Raw genomic sequence first — 20,635 nt, 5'->3', positions numbered from 1 at the left:
AGTTTCTGTGTCTCCCTCTCTCTCTCTGCCCCTCCCCCGCTCACATTCCCTCAGGTTCTCTCTCAGAAAGAATATTTAAAAAATTTTTTTTTTAAAACCCATTTTTTAAAGTGTGATATTTGTGATTTATGATAAGACATATATGGTCTGCATCCCATTTCTGGCACAGAACTAAAATCCTTGAGATTTCCTACGTGATGAGAGCTGTAAGTGCCCTGTGTTATGTTATAAAGAGCTAACTTCTTTTTTAGCAGTCTATAATTTAGTAGGAAATCAAGAACATGAACTTGAGTCACTTAACCTTCTAAGTAAAGTTCATGTTCTTAAAAAATGAATAAGACACTCTGGGGAAATGCAAACACAAACTGGACACTTGACGAATAAAGAATTGTTAATTTTTCAGGTGAGTTAATTGTATTGTATTTTCTCTTGTTTTTTCTAAGGTCCCCCTCTTTTAGAGATGTGGAAATGCATACGAATAAAATATCATAATAGTCAAGATTTGCATCAAAATTATGTGGGCCATGGGAATGAATGGGGTATAGATGAGACCAGGCTGGCCTTGAGTTGCTAAGTGTAGAAGTTGGGCATTGGGTACATAGGAGTTAATTATACCATTCAGTCTAATGTGCAGATAATTGAAAACGTTTATAATAAATTATTATACTTTATTGAGTTTTTCTTTGATTGTGAAATCAAAACACTAAATATTTCTGGAGCTTCAAGGACCCACCACACAGCATATTACCCTCTCTCTACCTTTATATCCTACCCAGCAGCTTGCCTGCCCTTCCTCCCAGGCCTCTATCCAACTCTAATGAGGTAACTTTTAGAAAGCCCTGAGGTCTCCTGAGGTTGGTTGCCAGTGAAGCAAACCAATATGATTGGAGAATTGGACTTTCAGCCCCCAACCTCCTAGGAGGGGAATGGGGCTGAAGATCGAGTTGTCACCAGTGGCCAATCATTTAATCAATCGTGCCCCTGTCATGGAACCTCCATTTAAAAAAAGAAAAAAAACAAGTTCAGAGAGCTTTTAGCTTGGGAATCCAGAATGCTTACATGTGCCGGGTCCCAAACACCAGGACAGAAGCTCCTTTGTTCCGGACCTTGCCCTCTCTTCATGAGGCTACTAATTTGTATTAATATCCTTTGTGATAAATCTGTAATCTGTTGAGTTCGGTCTGTGGGTTGCTCTAACAAATTAACTGAACCCAAAGAGAAAGAGTTGTGGAGACTTTTGATTTTATATCCAGTTGGAAACACAGGCAACAACCTAAGTTTGTAGTTGGCATCTGACGTGGAGGGCAGTCTTATAGGACTAAGCCCTTAACCTGTGGAATCTGATGTTGTCTCCATGCAGTGTCAGAATTCAGTTGAATTGTAGGACACCCAGCTGGTGTTGGAGAATCTAATTGCTTGGTGGGGAAACCACTCATAGAAAGTATCTTTTATAATTATAATTAGAAGACGTGGAGAAAGAAGTGTGAAGATTTGAGACCTTTCCAATTTTTTTTTTATTATTTATTTATTTGGTAGGGGGGTAGCAGACAGAGTCTAAAGCAGGCTCCAGGCTCTGAGCTGTCAGTACATAGCCCAGTGCGGGGCTTGAACTCACAAACCTGTGAGATCATGACCTGAGGGACGCTTAACTGACTGAGCCACTCAGGTGCCCCTTGAGACATTCAAAGAATAGAGATGCAGATTAGGATCAAATTAAAGCAATTACGACCACCCAATTCAACATAGGTGAAGGATGACCCTGTGTGTGAAGGTAAGTGGCTAGGATTCACTAGCTCACCCCAAAAACTCCCAAAATGAGAAGGTTAGGAAGAAAGACTAGCTATGGAGTAGGGGGTGAAAGACAAATCAAAGACAGAAAATTGCCCTTATGCCAAGAACAGTAGATGAAAAAGTAATACAATACAGTATTCAGGGGTTTTACGTGTTTGGGTGCACACTGTGATGAGGTCAGTGCTACTGACATCCCTATCTCTGAGGAAGCTAACTTGCCTTCTTTACTATGCTATCACCTTAATGAGCTCCTTATAGCAGTCCTTAAAATAATCCTAGGAGGTAGCTACTTTTATTACCCTGATTTTACAAAGGCTGAGGGACAGAGATATTAAGTAATTTGCCCAAGGGCCCACAACCAGTAGGTACAGTCTTACCAGTTAGGGGAATGGCTATACTCCCTTGTGTACTTGGAGAGCCACCATAAAAAAGAAAGGGAAAATACCTTTTCTGCCCACAGTTTCCTGCTCATGATTTTTTTGGTTGCTTTTGGTAGGCTATTCAGGATCTCAGAGTTTCCGGTCTCAATGCAGGAGCTAATGGTTGGTTAGGAACAGACCCTGGGAGCCCATCTTAATTTCATTAATCATGCTGGGAACTATATCCAACAATTTCTTCACACGGAGGTTTGGTTTTTTTGTGGGTCTTGTTGTTTGTATTTTGGGGTTGGTTTTTTTTTGGGGGGGGGTGATTTTTGGTTTTCGTTTGGTTTTTAGACAGTAAAACAGTGCATTTCCTATTTGAGGTTTGTCTTTCAAGTAGTTCAGTTAGTATATTTCACAACTAGTCTAGAAAAATAAAACTACAAGAGATGTATAAATTCCTCTTCATCCGGAACTCAGAGATTTTATTCACATAGTAGGTGGAAAAACTTCTCTCAAATCCCAAAGATGAGCCATTTGGTATTAAATTCAATGTTAACCCAGAAAGTTCTTTGATTATTAGGTGATGGTATGTGTACCTTTTAAGTGAGGGTAGGCTAGCTCTCCCCTTTTGGAACATCACAACAAACAATGCTTTATTTTAGTCCCTGGTTGAATCTTGGCTTTCTTTTCCTTTCTTTCTTTTCTTTAAGCTCTCACTTGTTAAACATCCAGTCCTTAGATTCTGAGTAGTATATATCTATTTTATACATCTCTATAATTCAGAACTATGGTTCTCAGATTTTAGGGTGTTAAGAATTGCCTATATAGCTTGATAAATGTCTAGATCTTGAGGCACATTCCCTGAGAGAAGATGCACTAGTCTGGAGTGGGGTCTATAATTTTCATTTTTTGCCACATATCCTAAATGATTCTGATTCAGGCGGTCCTAGGACACACTGAAAGAAACCCTTGAGTTAGGAGGAAATGAACACTGTTTTCTATGTGATTAATGTACAAGTCACTTTCATATGTATTTTTACATTTTGATGTTCAAAATATTATGAGATTTTGTTTCCTGGTTTTTATGGATCTATTATCCCACAAAGTTTCAGTAACTTGTTTTGAGTTTCAACAGTTAGCAGGCTGACTCCCAGACCAAGAGGGCTCTTGCTCTTAACTGTTTCTGCTTCAGCAAGGTATCTCTCAAAAGAGATGGTTAAGATTGGTGAATTGGAAAATGTTACAGGGCGATATGAACAGTATGCTCCGAAATGTGTTTGATAAGTGTTAAAGCCACTGAGATGTTAGAATGTCTAAAGCATATCAATATTCACAATGCATCTAGAAAAGACAGATATGCATTTGTTTCTCATTGAAAAATATTATGTATACCTAAACTTTTCTAATTGAAATAGGCCCTAAAGATGAGTTATTTTCTTTACTGAGGAAACTGTGCCCATAAAGATTAAATTACCTGAAATAATGGAAAAACCTAGGCTAGAACCAAAATTTCCTGATTTTACTCTCTAGTATTCTTTCAAATTATAATAATGGTAAGGATTAAGGGTGGCTGCAATTTATCCAGAGGATTGGTTGGGAGTGATGACTCTGTGACGATATTCAGCATTTGAAAGCTTGTACAGAGGCATAATAATTAGAGGTGATCTGGTATTTTATTTTATTTATTTCTAAATCTTTATTCGTGTTTGTTTATTTTGAGAGAGAGAGAGAGAGCACATGGCAGGGAGCAGGAGGAGCAGAGAGATCGGAAGAAAGGGAGAAACCCAAGCAGGCTGTGCACTGTCAGCACAGAGCTGGACGCAGAGCTCAAATCATGAGATCATGATCTGAGCCGAAATCAAGAGTAGGTCGCTTAACCCACTGAGCCCCTGCAGGTGCCCCTTAGTTTTTGTTGTTTTTTTTTTTTTTTTTTTAATGTTTATTTTTGAGAGAGAGAGAGAGAGCGGGAGAGGGACAGAAGGAGAGGGAGACAGGATCCTAAGCAGGCTCTGCGCTGACAGCAGAGAGCCCAGCCCAGTGTGGGGCTCGATCTCCTGAACCCTGAGATCATGACCTAAGCTGAAGTCAAGACAGCCAACTGAGCCACCCAGGTGCCCTTACAAGTTATTCTGTAAGAGTTCTGGTTCTGACACTGGAAAACCTATAGTAGAATGATGGCATTTTGGGATTGCGTGAATTTTAACAGAATGCTGAAATGTGGCCTGGAGCTCAGGCTATGTGGAAGTCTTTTCTCACCTTACTTAGAGTCATGTAGAGGTAGAACAGTCAGGATTACTGTAGGTTACAACTTTAGCCTGAATTGTATGCCGTAGCACAGTAGCAAGCAGTGCAACTGCTCTAGGGGTAGCTAACAGTAGACTTAGTTCCTCCGGGGCAGCTTACTGGGCAAGGACTTAGAGACTTGGCAAGGCGCTTGGATAACTTGGCACTGGTTTACCCCGAAGACAGGGAATAACCACGTGTGCCTCCCAATAAAAATAGGTCCGCTTTTCTTTGTAAACCTCTCTCATTAAAAACTGCAACCCCAGGAGTGCCTGGGTGGCTCAGTTGGTTAAGCTTCTAACTTTTGATTTGAGCTCAGGTCATGATCTCACGGTTCCTCAGGTCTGGCTCTGTGCTGAGAGTGCAGAGCCTGCTTAAGATCCTCTCTCTTCCTCTCTCTCTCTCTGCTCCTCTCCTGCTCACTCTCTCTCAATATAAAGAAATAAACTTTTTTTTTTTAATTAAAAAAAGTTGCAACTCTGTTTCCTTATCGCAATTTTCCAGGATTGCAGCTGGAAGGCAAAATAGCTGACTTTGTGTTAAGAGACGGAGACACAAGGTGGGTGGATGAAAGTGCCATGGCACAAATGATAGAGCGCTAGAGGTCAGAATCTGGATTCTAATTGCAGACTGCCACCAGACTGACTGCCACGTGATGACCTCAGCCAGTCTGTTAACCTTGAGTACCTCAATTTTCCATCTGCAAAATGCGTAGCCATTCTCGTTTAACCCAGGCCCATCTTTCAAGTGCCGTTAAGTTTGGAAGCACACTACACTGTTGTAGCTCAGCAGAATGACCTAAGAACATGCCACAAAAGTAAATGAAGTGATTATTGGACCCAGACTTAGAGTCAATCAACAAATATTTATTGAATGCCTAGAAGGTATATTAGACAGCATAATAGCCTTAACCTAAGCCTTACGATGCATCCTATAAGCAAGATGTGAATACTTTTCTTCAGCCTCATTATTGATCACTCAGCATGATGATAACTCACTGATGCCAGAAGGGAGGTGGACAGGGTGGGTGAAACAGGTGATGGGAATTAAGGAGTGCACTTGTTGTGATGAGCACCAGGTGTTGTGTGTGGGTGTCGAGTCACTGATTGTGCCCCTGACGCTGGTATTACACAGTATGGTAACTGAGTGGAATAGAAGTAAAAACTTCAAAATAATAACAATAATAATAACTCACTGAATAATAATGCTTTTACATATGTTATATGGTCTTTTTCCCCCTCAGTATTTCTTCCCATTCATTATTTCATTTGAATGACGTAACAACCCTAAAGGCGAACAGATGTTATTTCTGTGTTTCCCCGAGTTTTGGATGAGACACTGAAACTCCGAGACCAAAGTAGTTCTCAGAAAGGTAGGGTGATTTCGCCCCTCAGGGGACTTTTGGCAATGTCTGGAGACATTTTTAGTTGTCACAACTGGGACAGTGCCACTGGCATTTGGTGAGTAAAGGCTAGAGGTGCTGTTAAACGTACTACAATGGACAGGACAGCTCATTCAACAATGAAATTATTCAGCTTCAAATGTCAGTAATGCCAAAATTGAGAAACTCGGACATAGGTGTTTTATCCGAAAGAACATGAAGCGATGGAGTTGCATGGACCAGAATCCAGATCTTAGACTCAGTCTAATGTGTGTTCCACTGTCCTCAAAACATTGGAGCAATTAAAAACTGGAATCACATAAATTCTGGATTTGTTGCTAATGTTTTGAAAAGGTATAAGGGAAAAATGGAGTTGTTTCTATCACTGTTGAAGGTTTCCACGTATAGTATAGATTGTATAATCCACTAAAAATCTATTAAGTACTTGCCATGGACCTCAGTCTGCCGTTCATGTCCTGCAGAGAGCTTAGTCTACTTTTATCATATTTTTCTATTGAGCACATTACCAAATTTGAATCATTTATCCAAATACTATTGAAATCTGGACACAGTCTCTTTAGCATACTCTGTACACAGTACCCACTAATAACCTAAAGACCCAGGGAAGTTTTATAGGAAATGTCACCATGACACTCAGCTGGAAATTAACCCAGCCAGGATTTGAATGCCATCTGTCTCCAAACTCATGCTCTTAACAATATTCTGTAAGCTTAACTCTCATTGACAAAGGGTGGCATGGGACTTGAAAAGCTCTTACAACCCGAGATAGTCCTTGTAGAATATTCTTCAATTTTGACCCTCAAACCATTTTATAACCCAGACATCAGAAGGTTCTTCTGATCCTTCTAAAGCTTTAACAGATGTCTTTCTGGTTTCTGGCAAATCAGAGGATTATAGCCCATGGTTCCATAAGGATTTTTTTTTTCCTGTGAATACCTCACAGAAGAACTTGAGCAGAAAATGTTAGGGAAGAGCAAATAAAGGCCAGTTACTCTACACAGCAGCAAAAGTACTCTATTAAAATATAAATCTAATCATATCCCTTCCCTGCTCATTACCCTCATAGCTGCCAGTTGCCCTTCAAATAAAATATAGTCCCCTTAAAATGACTCACTGTGTTCTATTCATACTGACCTTGAATGGCCTTGATTCTTTTCTTGCCTCCGGGATGCTGTTCCCTTACCTTTCTACCCAACTCCAGTTATTTATCAGTCTGTTTGAAGGTTACCTCCTTAGAGAGGGCTTGTCTCTCTCTCCACATGCCTCTCCCCTGCCATCTAAATTGGTTCTCTCTGTTCTCTGCTGCAGTACCATATTTATTTCCTTCATTTCATATATCACGATTTGTAATTATATACACTTACACATAATTATTTGTTTACATACTTAATGAGGGCTTTCTCTTCCTAGAGTAAGCCCCATGAAGGCAAGAATCTTGTCTTTTTGCATCTGGCTCACTGGAGGTAGATCTTGAAACCTACATGGATGGTACTTTTGGAATGAATGAACGTTTGTTGAATGTTCTTCCAGATGCAGTAAGGAGGTAGAAATTAGAAAGTTTACTTGTCCTTAAGGAACTTGCTGTATAAAAATGGTGTTTTTTATCATGTATTTTAAGAACTGTAAGTCAAATTTTCCATAAGAGAGGACTGCCAGGGAAATTCAGAAAAGAGATTTCTTCTGTCAAGATTCCAAGGGAAACCTAATGGAAGAGATGGCATATTAAATAATCCTTTAAGAATGAGCTAGATTGGGGGCGCCTGGGTGGCTCAGTCGGTTGGGCGTCCGACTTCAGCTCAGGTCATGATCTTGCGGTCCGTGAGTTCGAGCCCCGCGTCGGGCTCTGTGCTGACAGCTCAGAGCCTGGAGCCTGTTTCAGATTCTGTGTCTCCCTCTCTCTCTGCCCCTCCCCCGTTCATGCTCTGTCTCTCTCTGTCTCAAAAAATAAATAAACGTTAAAAAAAAAATTAAAAAAAAAAAAAAAAGAATGAGCTAGATTGTAAACTCAGAAGAGCAAGGGCCATGTTTTAACTTCACCCTAATTCTGGTATATTTAACTGGATAAATGTTGAATTAATAATGGTTTGCACATATTCAGGAAATGGGGGGAGAGAGAGGAATTAGGGGAATGACACAAGCCAAAAAGGCATACAAATGTCAAAGTGCTCAGTTTATTCAGGAAAAGTAAGTAGATCAGTGTCAGTGGAATATTGGCAAAAAGGATTAGTTTGAAATAGGCTGGAAAGTAAGTCAGTAACAGATAGAAAAACCTAAATGCCAGAGAGTGAGCATAAAGTAAGCATACCCACTATCAAAAGTTAGATATGAAGATACTTAGGTTTTCTCTTTGCAGACAGTAGGTAGGTATTCAGGGGAGTGAAGCCTAAAATGCAATTATAGCTCCAGAAATACATGCAAATAGTACCTGGAGTACAAATACTGGTTTAGTTTTGAGTACTGGTTGTTAACATCATCACCCTCAAATAGCAAGATTCAGATTCCTGTGGAACATCTTCTGTACTTGGTTTGTCTGGAAAGAGGCTTTTCTTTATTATATTTCTAGAAGGGAGCAACACGCTAGCCTGAGAAGTTCCTAGACATGTTCAAACAGTTATTACAGAATTTGTATGTTACTGCAGAGCTCCATGCAATGGTCCTTCTAATTCTTCGTGAGATTTCTATGACCCACAGATTAAGAGGGCATTCAAGTTTCAATTTCAGGTGGTCTGTATATAGTTGAAGAAGTGGCCCATGCATCTTTTTCTAGGCCTAATTGTCCAAGCTAGGCTTCTCTCCTTGGGTGGGCCAAGAAGGAGAAGCATTCAAGAGGAGCTCATTAAATGTCTGCAGTTGATTAAGCTGAGAAGGAATTTTGGAGAAGTACTCCATTCAACTGTGTCTCCTACCTTTTCTCAATACTGTTCTACCAACACGATGACAGAAATAGGCACAGATTGAAAAGATCAAAACAACATTTCAGGGTATTTTGTGAGACCTAGGCCAAGCTGGAGTTCTTAGGAAAGGCACAATGTGCTCTGAATGTTCAGAGGGCTTAGCAGGAGACCTTGAAAGACGAGGAGGGTTTGTTGCATTAGAGATTGTAAGGATGGGCGTTCCAGACTGAAGAAACAATGTGAGCAAAGATATCAGACAGAAAAGTGTGGGGTTTGTCCAATTAAAGCTTTGGGCTATTAGACTTGTTCGACTGGAACTCCAAGTATGTGTAGGCAGAAAGGTAGGTTGAGGCCTTCATTTTAGAGATCTGTGATCTCAGAACAAGGAGGTTAATAGACAAGGGAGAGAGGTTCGTAGGCAGTGGAATTTTTTTAACAAATAAGTAGAGCCATGCCTTAGGTAGATGAATTTGTCATTGGTGTATCACATTAAGATGAACGGGGTAGGGGGTACTGTTAGGAAAATCCATGTTTGTAATAGAATCTCTGGTGGCAAAACCAGAAGCAGTCTGGGTGAACCTTGTAATGTACTTGGGATTAGGAAGGGTGATCAAAACTGTGACATTTAATGGATACAAAATTGTGACACTGGGTAAATAATAAGGCAGATTTAATAAAGACTTAAGTCCTGGGCAGGGAGTGAAGATAGATAATAAGTTCTAGCAAAGGCGCTTGCAGAGCTTTCTAAAATAGCATTGCTTAAGCTCTCAGCACCTCTGGTTCTGAGAAGAGAGATGGTGAGGGACGCCATTACTTCATACCACATACCATTTGTTCAGGTTCCACACCGTTATTCATTGGGTAGATGCACAGAGTAAAAGTATTTTCAAGTTGATCTTATCTTACAGTTTGGTCTGTTTTCTCTACTGTCCATTTCAAGAAAGTGGCATTTACCCAGGATTAGTGCCCTAGAGATTTTGACTCTATAAAGGATCTGGATTTAGCATTTCACACCACTGGAAGGTCAACAGCAGTATGTCCTCTTCCTTCCGTTTTAAAAACAGGTGTGAGTTTTGTGTACAGTCTCCTTACATTTGTCACCAAACATTTTATAGAAGTATCCGTGAAGGCAAATTAGGCCAGAACATGTAAATATTAGATTCTCCCAAGTGCTTTGTGGTTTCATACTCTAGGCTTCCATGAAATGAATAAGTAGGACTAGATGAATTCATAATCCCCTTCCAACTCTTAAAAAGTTCAACTTTTCCGGGTGGCTCGGTTGGTTAGCTTCCAACTCTTGGTTTCAGCTTGGCTCATAATCTCACAGTTCATGGATTCCAGCCCTATGTCCCGCTCTCTGCCCTTCCCCCACGCATGTGCACATGTGTGCGCATGCTCTCTCTCTCTCTCTCAAAAATAAATAAACAGTAAAAAAAAAAAAAGTTCAGGAGCACCTGAGTGGCTTGGTTGGTTAAGCATCGGACTTTGGCTCAGGTCATGATCTCGAGGTTCCTGAGGTTAGGACCCGCATAGGGCTCTGGGCTAACAGCACAGAGCCTGCTTTGGATCCTTTGTTTCTCTGTCTCTGTCTCTCTCTGTCTCTGTCTCTCTGTCTCTCTCTGTCTCTGTCTCTCTCTCTTTGCCCTTCCCCTGCTTGTGCCTGTGCTCTCTCTCTCTCAAAAATAAATAAACATTAAAAAAAAAGAAACAATGTTTTAAGTTCAACTTGTCTATGTTACTTCTATATCAACTACATTTTGCTACTTCTTAATGTAGAACTACTGAATAATTTCTAAGCATATCCATCAAATATTATTACGTAGCATTTCAGAGTCACTAAAGTGGTAGAGAGGAAATTGAGGTTTGCCCAGTGTGTCATTAACAGATTAAGAAATTGATTTGTCTGTCTTATGTCTAAGTTGCCAGGGAAGAAGTACAGAGAAAAACAATTTATTTCAGCAAGCACTTACTACGGTGTGCAGGATGTTAGGAAATGCAGGAGATTCATGAATGAACAAGACAGGGTCCTCATAGAACTTACAACCCAATAATAAGGATAGGGATAGAAAAGCATTCTACTCTTCTGGAAACTGAACTGAAAAAATACAGAATTAAGTTTTAGCTCTGGGTGAAGTTTGATTAACCATATAATTCAGTGTTTATACAGTTACGGAAAATGAAGCTATAAAATATAAAATTACTTGCCCAATATAGTGTTTATCACCTGCATCCCTTTCACATTTAAACTTGTTCTCTTGCCTTTATATTTTGTTGCTTACATGGTAATAGCCTGGTTCATTCAGGTTTGCCCACAAGGCTTAGGTGATCTAGAAATGGGACAATGAGTATTTTAAAAATTAAGTTTGTCTTTAGCGTGCTTTCTGTTGAAAATGATAGCCCTCTCTGCCAGTAAAGGTTTCCATGTGATCAGTTCCTCCGGGGATCTGTCCTGCCCCAGCCAGTTTCTTATCTACCTTGCTGAGCCTGAGCAGCTTAATAAGGTGGACCGGAGATGTGGGAGGATGAAATTTATGATAGAAAAGGGTGACCTTGAACCAGTATCTGGAAACAAAGTGCTCGTCTTGCTTTGATTAGAATCAGATTACAAGTCTTGCTGTCTTTTCTGTGGATGGTTAGAATGAGATAGAATCAGAGTCTGCTATCTTGTGTTTTCTGTGGATAGTTAGAATGAGATTTTCAGGACAGCTGAGTTATCGTCCTTTCTATTAACATAGATATTCTTAGTCTTTTTTATTAACATAGGAACTTCTCAGTAAAGAGCTACTCTAATTCCTAGCTCCTCTTTTATTTTTCTAAAAACTTGTCAGTCCACGCCACATTTCTTGTTTGCCTAAATCACTGGCTACTCATAAATGAAGGCTCTTTGAGTTTTAAATGTAATTGTTTGAAGTTTTCCCCTTTATGACTCTGGCAGTTACCTTTGGTGAAGCCCATCAGTCTGATATATGAGTAATTCAGCCACATAGACTCTGCTGTTATTGGGTATGTAAACTGCTTAGTTTGGTTTCTTTCCATGAAAAGCGCTTTCAGGGAATGGTGCAAAGTGGTAGAGCTCACTATGCTAGATGGTGAAGAAAAAGAAAATAATACTGAAATTAGCAAACAATCACTACATGAATTCTTTGCCAGTTCTATCAGATCAGCCTAGCCATTGACATGAAGAAAAGAAAGTGAGAATTTGTTGTAGATGATCGCTTGGAGTTATTTTTATTATCAACAAAGGCAAAAAGTTAGAAGGGACAACAGTAGCCTTTGTTTCATTGAAGAATTTTTAAAAGGATAAAAATCTAAGTGTTTTTGTATTGGTAGTAGTAGTGTTAGTGGTGGGTTTTTGGCAGTTATACTCCTGAGTTCTGACCATTGATAAACCTTTAGTCGTAGCAAGTGCCCTGTTGATGAAGTTTTGGGTTGATGGTTGGGTGGTCCAGAGCCTTTGGTCAAGAAATAATTTCTGAAGACTTTGGTGCAAAAAGGTGATTTTATTAAAGCATGGGGACAGGACCCATGGTCAGGAAGAGCTGCATTGGGGTTGTGAGAGGTAACTCATTGTATACCCTCAGGTTGGGAGAGGATCAGTGATATAGGAAGTCGCTAAGGAATTTTGGAAGCAAGGTTTCCAGGACCTTGAGGGGCTAGCTGTTGCTAGGTAAACACCATTTATTACCATTTAATAAAACCTCAGTCATGAGACCCTTCGGATGCATATTAAGGGTGGGGGGGTCGGGCGGGTGTTGGCGTAAACTTGGAGTATGATTGCCAGCATATATCCTGGGGCAGTTGAGATAAAGGAAGTCGACTTATAGGACTTATAGGATCGACTTGTAGGATTTATAGGATCGGTGAAGTTGGGACAATGTTAAGCCAAGGTTCTCTTTTGCCCCTAGCAAAGTGTTATCCTTGAGGCAGCTGAGATCCTAGAGGGAGGTCAAGGTCACTCTGCTGGTTCGAGGACTTGTCAATGGCTGTAGGCAATAAGGGAATTTAATTTTTCATTTGCCTTAGTTTCCCATATTACCATGGCAAGCACTTAAACCCCTTTCCTTTGTTCTTGGGTAGCTGGGAGTGTCTGAGGAATATCACACATATTCCACCGGCAGGGTGGCGGGGGCATGGGGTGCCAGCCTGTATTTTGCCCTCAGCTTGCCCCAAGCTCCCTTCCCTCATCACTATCATGTCCCATCACCTGTCAGAGTTGATCTGGGGACAGCTCTATGTGTGTGTCTGTGATTTTAGGGACTTTTTTTTTTCTTATTGACCTGACCTATTTTCTCTCTACCTCTACTGCATAATTTTACTTAACTGTATTTAGTACATTGATGCGGCAGAACTTCATAAGTTTTTGCCAGTACTGGCTGAGAACCTGTGTAAACCTACGATTTACTCAAGCCTTTTATAAATAAAATTGGTAAAATTCAGTGTCCTCAAGAAGGACACAGGCCAAGGAGAGGCAGCTAAAATATCCAAAGCGTTAGGTGGGTTATGTGGTTATTGTGGTCATACAATTATGACCAATATTTCTGCCAGTCAGTTTGGGGTATCAGAATGAGGCCAGGGCTGAGGGATGAATGGAACAACAATATAGCCTTCAAGGGGAAGGGTCTTCCCCTATGTGTTCATCATTATATTTCCCCCTCCTATTTACTGGGAGCTACTACTTTTTCTCAAAACAACCCTAGTAGGGGTGCCTGGGTGGTGCAGTTGGTTAAGCATCTGGCTCTTATTTTAGCTCAGGTCAGGATTTCACAGTTTGTAAGAACAGGCCCCAAACCTGCTTGGGATTCTCTCTGCCCATCCTCCACTCGCAAGCGCGCATACGTGTGCACTCTCTCTCAAAAATAAATAAGCTTAAAAAACAAAACAAAACTCTAGTATATTGGGCTGGAATGCCATGTGATGGAGGTACACCTAGACCCTATTTTGTTATTGCATTATATCTCTCCTTTACCTCTGCGTCTCCTTAAAGGCCTCCCTCCCCAAAGGACAACATAGTGTGGAATTACAGTCGTCAAGAGAATTTTGAAGTTCACCTATAGGGGCACTTGAAACAAGGCCAGAGCCATTTCTCAGAATATCTGCTGACCCCGTACAGGTCATCAAAAGGCAGGATTAGTCCAGTTTAACTGGTTGCTTGATCGTGAGAACATAGTCCATAAGCATGAATCCCTATTTGTGGTAGCATAGTGTCTGTGACCTTGAATTTTCCCTATCTGTGCTTGCCGAAAGCTTAGAAGTCCTCAATAAAAATAATGACTGCAGAAAGCAGAAGAGCAACTAGATAGATTTGTCTTTGTTTTATGGTTTTACACATCTAAAGAGGAACATGACCTTTATCATTTTAAAAATAAAAACTCTCTTCCTTATTTTCTTTATCAGGAAACACTGTAGGCAGTCTCAAACAATTGTCTAAGGTTCCAGACTATGTCTGAGCTGGAGAAAAGGGACCATGTGGCAGATGTCTGACTACTTCTGTGTAGTCTTTTTGTGGGGTCTGATCTCCATAGTCCCTATGATTATTGTTTCTTATCCATCATTGTACAGTACCAGGAAAATAAAAAAGAATTTGAGGTTTAGAATAAATCCAATAAATTGACTTAAAAGGAAAGTCAATGCTAAGACTCAGAATGGGCATCAGAATTTAGCCTTCTTGCCAATTTCCCAACTTCTGTTCATAAATTCATGTTTATTTTGCTGAAGATGCTAGACTTTGCAAAGAATCTGGCCCTCTCGGTGCTTTACAGTGTGCCTGTTTTGAGAGGAATAGAGAAAACTTCTTTTTTGATGATCCTCAGAAGTAGACTGAGAAATAATTAGACCCTTGAATACAGGGATGTTCTAGAACCTATTTGTATAAATGCTGCACAATACTTACTAAGTGGGGGAAAGGGAAAGAACAAAATACAAAGCTATGTGGCATTCAGCATAGAATGTGCCATCTCATTTTCCACATCTGAGAGTATTCAGGGCAATACAAACAAGTTGGCATATAGCTGACTTCAAGTATACAACTGAAGATAAGATAGAAAGTGAATAGTGTAAAGCCTTCTGAGAAATAAACTTCTTATACTCTGTATGAACTAAGTTCTGTAGAAGCTTATGCTTGCTTGCTTGCTTGCTTGCTTGATTGGTTGATTGATTGATTGATTGATTGATTTCTGTAGTCAGATCCTAAACCTTTCTCTTGTATTTCCTGAAAGATCCAGGGACTTGTCTATGCTAGAAGGAACTATTTCAAACCAGAGCAATTCTGAACTATACACATGAGTGTCGAGAGCCACTTTGTGTTCTCGGTTAGGAGACAGGATAAGCAGAAAGGGCCTTGAATGTGGTCTTGGCTAGAATACTTTGTAGGAGAAAAGCAAGCATAATATTTTGGTTGTGTCTTCTCCCACAAAGTTTATCCATTGGATTTTCCTGATCTAACGTCTTTTATCTCCCCATATTCCACGGAATGACAACACTACCACTTGTCAGGCACTCTGCTAGATGCTTTAAGCCTTTTATCTCATGTCACCCTCCCAGTAGCCCTCCACGTTCTACTGGCCAGGAACCAGCTCCAGAGAGGGTGAGTGAGTCTCCCAGGTTGTACAACCAGAGCACCTTCAAAATTCTTTGACTATGTTTCCAGCTGTGTAGTTGAGCTCATCACTCTGTTATCTAAAGTGAAGGTGCTTCTCCAGCACGGGTCCCTCATGAACTCTGTTAGAGAAAACTAGTTGACCTGAGTTGCAAAATAAACAGAAGTACTATATTCCTAATTTTTTCATCTAGCTATACACTCAGCTTGGTAAATAAATATTGGAGATGGATTTTATTGTGGATTGAAAGCTAGGAATACTCAGATTTTTTTTTTCAGTTTTATCCTTGAGTGATATATTCAGATTATTATTTTTTTTGGTTGGTATTCTTTATAAATAATTTGTAAATTTGATGAAGTAGAAGGATAAAGATAAGAAGAGAAGTGAATGATAGGTTTTTACAAATCAAGAAAATTGCATAAAAGAACTATAGCTACTTTGTAGACCTTGAACCTAGTTCTTGGAGACAGTGAGGTGGAGCTATATTAGAGAAAAAAGTTCTTGGACAGCAGCAAGTAGTTCAAGTTGGCTGTGGAGTTGAGAAGCTTGAATAAACCAAAGACAAAAGAGCACAACTCATGATTAAACCATTTTTTTCAGATTACAAATTGAAACAGCAAATGATATTGCTGTGCCACTATTCTTTGATTTATTCTCAATTCAGTACCCATTTTTATTCTGGAAGAAGCTGAGCTTGGATCTTCTCAGATTAAAGCTATTGAAAGAAACAGACTTACACTAACCAACTGCCAGTTTACCTCCTGTAAGTAGAATTTCTCTTCTGAAGAGAAGGGGTTAGATGTGTTTGATTGCTATAGAAGATGAGTTATCCAAACACATAGGACACAGCACTGAAAAGTCAAGTAGGAAGAGAAAAGAATATAATTGCTTTAATTTTTGATGCTTTAATAATCAATTTCTAAGATATATATATCTATCGATATATCTATCTATAGATATATCGATAGATATATCTATCTATAGATAGATATATCGATAGATAGATATATATATATATATTCCCATGGCATTTTTGCTGGAACAGACTTGTAGTGAGCCCAGGATTGGTTTGAGTTTGCATCTGGAGTGTATGTATATACATTAATCCACCAGATTTGTACCTTCCTATTCATACACTATGGGGCAAGCCTTGCATAGGATTCCATTACAAGAAATCTATTGTCCACTCACAATGAAAGAAAATAGATTCTATTCCTGCTCTATTTCCTAGTATGTTTGAAAGTGAAATTTATCCTACAAAGATGACATTTAAAACAGGTGCATACTTTGAAAGGCGTTCTTTAGATTTGGACAGATGAATTATCGGGCCAGTGATATGTCTGAAGAGATTTGATGATAGGTCTTCATTGAGCAGGTGTCTCTAACTATAATGAGGTACCTAAACAAGTAGGAACCTGTGGGTCTTAAAATGTTAATGGGAAGAATATGTGAAAGTTCATCAAGGATTTCAAGGGTGCAAATCTTTAGTTTGTGGTGCTAAGATCTTGCTTTTTAAGCTGCTCTTTACATGTCTTTTTATGCCCAAAATGAAAAATTAAAACTGTTCGGTTTCCCTGTTTAGCTTTTAGCATTGAGGCTCCTTGGTGAAAGACTGTATGTCTGGTTCATCTCTGTATCTTATTTCCCTCAGTCTTTTACACCAGAAGACACTGCAAATAATCACTGAATCAGTGGCCAGGATTCGGGTTGATAATGTGAAATGAAGTTATCCTTTATGGTTTTCTTTTGTTATAATCACTTTTCAAACTCTTCTTGGAAGAGAACAAACCGTGACTTGTACTTGAGTCTCTTTATGAGGATGTGTTCTCAGTCTTTCTGGCTGGCAAAAGTCTTCTCATGCTTGCTTCACTGCACTTGCTCGGCTCAAAAACTATAATCTGTCATCACTCAGATACCAGTGCTCTCTCCCTTCTACCGTGATTCTTTTATCCGAAAACTGCTGCCCACTTAATTTCTCCCATCACTGAAATTTTCTGGGTGCTGTTGTGTTGATTATTTTTGTGTGTATTCTGTTTTTACTCTGTGCTATAAAAATTTTATGGACAAAGAGCCTGTTACAGATGTCCTTTATGTCCATAGTATTAATAATACCAGATTGTCAAGCTCTATAATTATGAAATAATATAGTGTCTGGCATGAAAATTACTTAAATTCAGAGTTGAACTTTGATTGTCCCTTACTGATACGTTGCCTCGTCTTTTGCTGGAAATACAAGCCTGTTTCTTAAGCTTGCTGTCATAGAATCATGAGACGGGAGTTTGAAGAGGGGAAAATAGGTGACTGAATATTTGTGCTTTTAAGTTAGACATACATAACTCCCTGAATCTAAAAAGATTTCCTGGTCTAAGATATGCCTTTTTCCACCTCCTAGTAATGCTGCCATATTACCCTATTTCCTTCACAGCACTAATCACACCATGAAATTGTTCTGTTTACTTTGTCATTTCTCTCTCCATGAGGTACCTCGTTTGTCTTATTCACAGAATCACTAGCACTTAGCTCAGAGTTTGGCACATAGTAGGAGCTTGATAAATATTGATTGATTGAATGAGAAGCACACTCAGGCTGAGGAATTTCTAAAGCACACTTTTCCTCCACAGACTGGAGTTGAGGGACACATAAAGAGAATCCACCAACACCTCACTCTCAGCTTCCCACTCTCTACCCCCACCCCAGCTACAGGAGTTTTTGCTCCTTGGTTTATGTCCCAGGTGGACTTTTGCAGTAAACCAGTAATGTGACAGTAAAGACACAAGGCTGAATATCCAGTCGTCTGGACCTAATTTAATATAGAATATCAATTTATACCTGTTTGCAGTGTTCTTAGCTCTAATGCTCAGCTAAGATTGAAATTGTATCTTCTGAGCACATTGCTTGCCTAGGGCAGTAATAGACCTTTTCTTCAAGTTTAAATTAGCTGAAGGCTGGTTGTCCTATACGTGAAAATGCATTCTTAATATCTTGATAAAACACAGGCCATCCAATTAGGTGAATTATTTGAAGTACTTTTTTTTTTTAATCTACTGACATTTATGGTTAGAAAGCCTTAGAGAAGTTAAATTTCATTAATGACATCAATCTGTCCATTATACAAATTGTTTCTTGCAACCCAAAGAAACTACTTTTCTTTTTATGTTTAAATTTAGATGTACTTTGAACATACCTATCAAAAGAACAATTCTGCAGAGTAAGGGTTAAGTTTCTGAAACCCTAGGCGCAAATCCCTTGTGCACCAGTCCTCAAAGGTAATCTCTATTGGATGAAATCCCACATAAACAAATAGTTATCAAGAATCAAGATTTTAGGGGCACCTGGGTGGCTCAGTCCGTTAAGCGTCCAACTTCGGCTCAGGTCATGATCTTACAGTTTGAGGGTTCAAGCCCCACATCTGCCTCTGTGCTGACAGGTCAGAGCCTGGAGCCTGCTTCAAATCCTGTGTCTCCCTCTGTCTCTGCCCCTCCCCCACTTGTTCTCTCTCTCTCTCTCTCTCTCTCTCTCTCTCTTTCAAAATAAACAAACATTTAAAAAATAAGGTGTATAAAAATAACAAAATTTAAAAGATAATCAAGATTTTATATCATGAAGTCAGTATATATAATTCTTTTTCTTTAAAGAATCTTCTGCCGAGTCTCAACTTTTCCTGCAATCGTGGACCATTCCCACCATACGGGCACAAGCCATATGGCTGACAACAGTACAACGGTGCCTCCTCACCACCACCACCACCCGACTACTTCGGCCCACCACTCTCATGGTGGGGGAATGGACGGTATGATGATGGTGAGTACCTCAGGAGAGGCGGCCCTTTTACCCCCACTTGGGTAATAGACTGGCAAGTTATCATCTTTAAAGATCAGTTTACTGATGAGGAAAAGCTGAGACGGACTCAGACAAGACCAGTGATTTGCCCAAGATCACGTGGCAGGTTAATTTCAGAGCCACACCAGCACCAGGATTTCTGGGGCTCTTGCGTATTCCTTCCATTCAAAATTGACCCTTTTCTGAATTAAGTTCTGCTTTGTGTGGAAAAGAGAAAAGGACAGTGCATTTATCACGATGAGCGCCGAGTAATGTGTAAAATTGTTGAGTCACTATATTGTGTACCTGAAACTAATATAACACCGTCTGTTGACTACACTGGAATTAAAATTAGAAAGAGAGAGAGAAGTTGGTGGTAGGGACAAGGAAGAATACTTGTAGAGCGTGTCTGTGGTGATTGTGCTAAAATGAAGTAGAGAGCCTCCTACTTCAGTGAAAGTCTCTTACAATCCAGAACTGATACTTTCAAATGCTCTAAGCTTCTTTACCTGAAATCTCTAATTGACTTGTTTTGGTTTTCTGGCAGTCTATGACCTTCTACTTTGGCTTTAAGAATGTGGAACTGTTATTTTCTGGTTTGGTGATCAATACAGCTGGAGGTGAGTAAACCTTCATCATCAGGTGGTATTCGAGAATGACACATGAGAGGCAGTGACAAAGAATCTAGAAACCCAGCAGCTTTTTCTGCCATAATTACTGAATGGTTATGGTTATGATACATAATCATCTTCCTATTAACTGCCTAGAAGGTAAGGATACACAATGCTTATTTTGGTCCTACAGTAAACCTTCCTTAAATAACATGTTCTAGAGTTTCTGAAAAATAATTATTTAGATACCAGATAGGAGTCTTTTTGCAATCCATTTCCTTTCATCCTTTTCTAGAGTGCTTCCTTATTTGATAAGTTATTGATCCTGGACGTAAGACTATAGTCAAGGTAAAATGACATAAGGGGGTGCCTGGGTGGCTCAGTCGGTTGATCATCTGACTTCAGCTCAGGTCATGATCTCACAGTTTGTGGGTTCAAGCCCCACATTGGGCTTTGCGCTGATAGTGTGGAGCCTGCTTCAGATTCTCTGTCTGCGTCTCTCTCTCTCTCTCTCTCTCTCTCTCTCTCTCTCTCTCTCTCTCCCCCTCTCTCCCTGCCCCCTCAAAAATAAACATTTAGAAAAATGACATAAGCATTTTGCATCAACCACAAAATAACCCTAGGTAGAAAACTATTGATCCAGTATAGTCCTTCCATTTTATATGGATAGATACATTAAGGGTCAAATGCTGAAATGATTAGCCCTAAATCACATAGCATTAGTATGTCAGAGATAGGACAGGGATCTAGACTTTCTAGACCTCCCTACTCCTGTGCTCTTTCTAGCATACCAAACCGGTCTACATCATTCCTGATTCTTGGCATGGCTCATCTTAGGGTCATTCCTACTTTGCAGATAACTAATACCCATTTC

General features: G+C 39.7%; 1 protein-coding gene across 1 annotated transcript in view; it reads left to right on the top strand.

Annotated features, from left to right (window-relative positions):
- The window catches only part of SLC31A1 (solute carrier family 31 member 1), a 40,801-nt gene that overhangs the window by 13,972 nt on the left and 6,194 nt on the right, over window positions 1-20,635 (top strand). The window contains exons 2-3 of the mRNA XM_027034861.2: window positions 18,967-19,132; window positions 19,698-19,770. Of these exons, the coding sequence (XP_026890662.1) occupies window positions 19,034-19,132; window positions 19,698-19,770 (172 nt within the window). The 5' untranslated portion in view covers window positions 18,967-19,033. The remainder of the gene's footprint in view (window positions 1-18,966; window positions 19,133-19,697; window positions 19,771-20,635) is intronic.

This window comes from Acinonyx jubatus, chromosome D4 (assembly GCF_027475565.1).
Source record: "Acinonyx jubatus isolate Ajub_Pintada_27869175 chromosome D4, VMU_Ajub_asm_v1.0, whole genome shotgun sequence".
In the NCBI taxonomy this organism is placed as follows: domain Eukaryota; kingdom Metazoa; phylum Chordata; class Mammalia; order Carnivora; family Felidae; genus Acinonyx; species Acinonyx jubatus.
The sequence above is the reverse complement of the archived record's forward strand: the minus strand, read 5'-3'. Positions and strand labels throughout refer to the sequence as shown.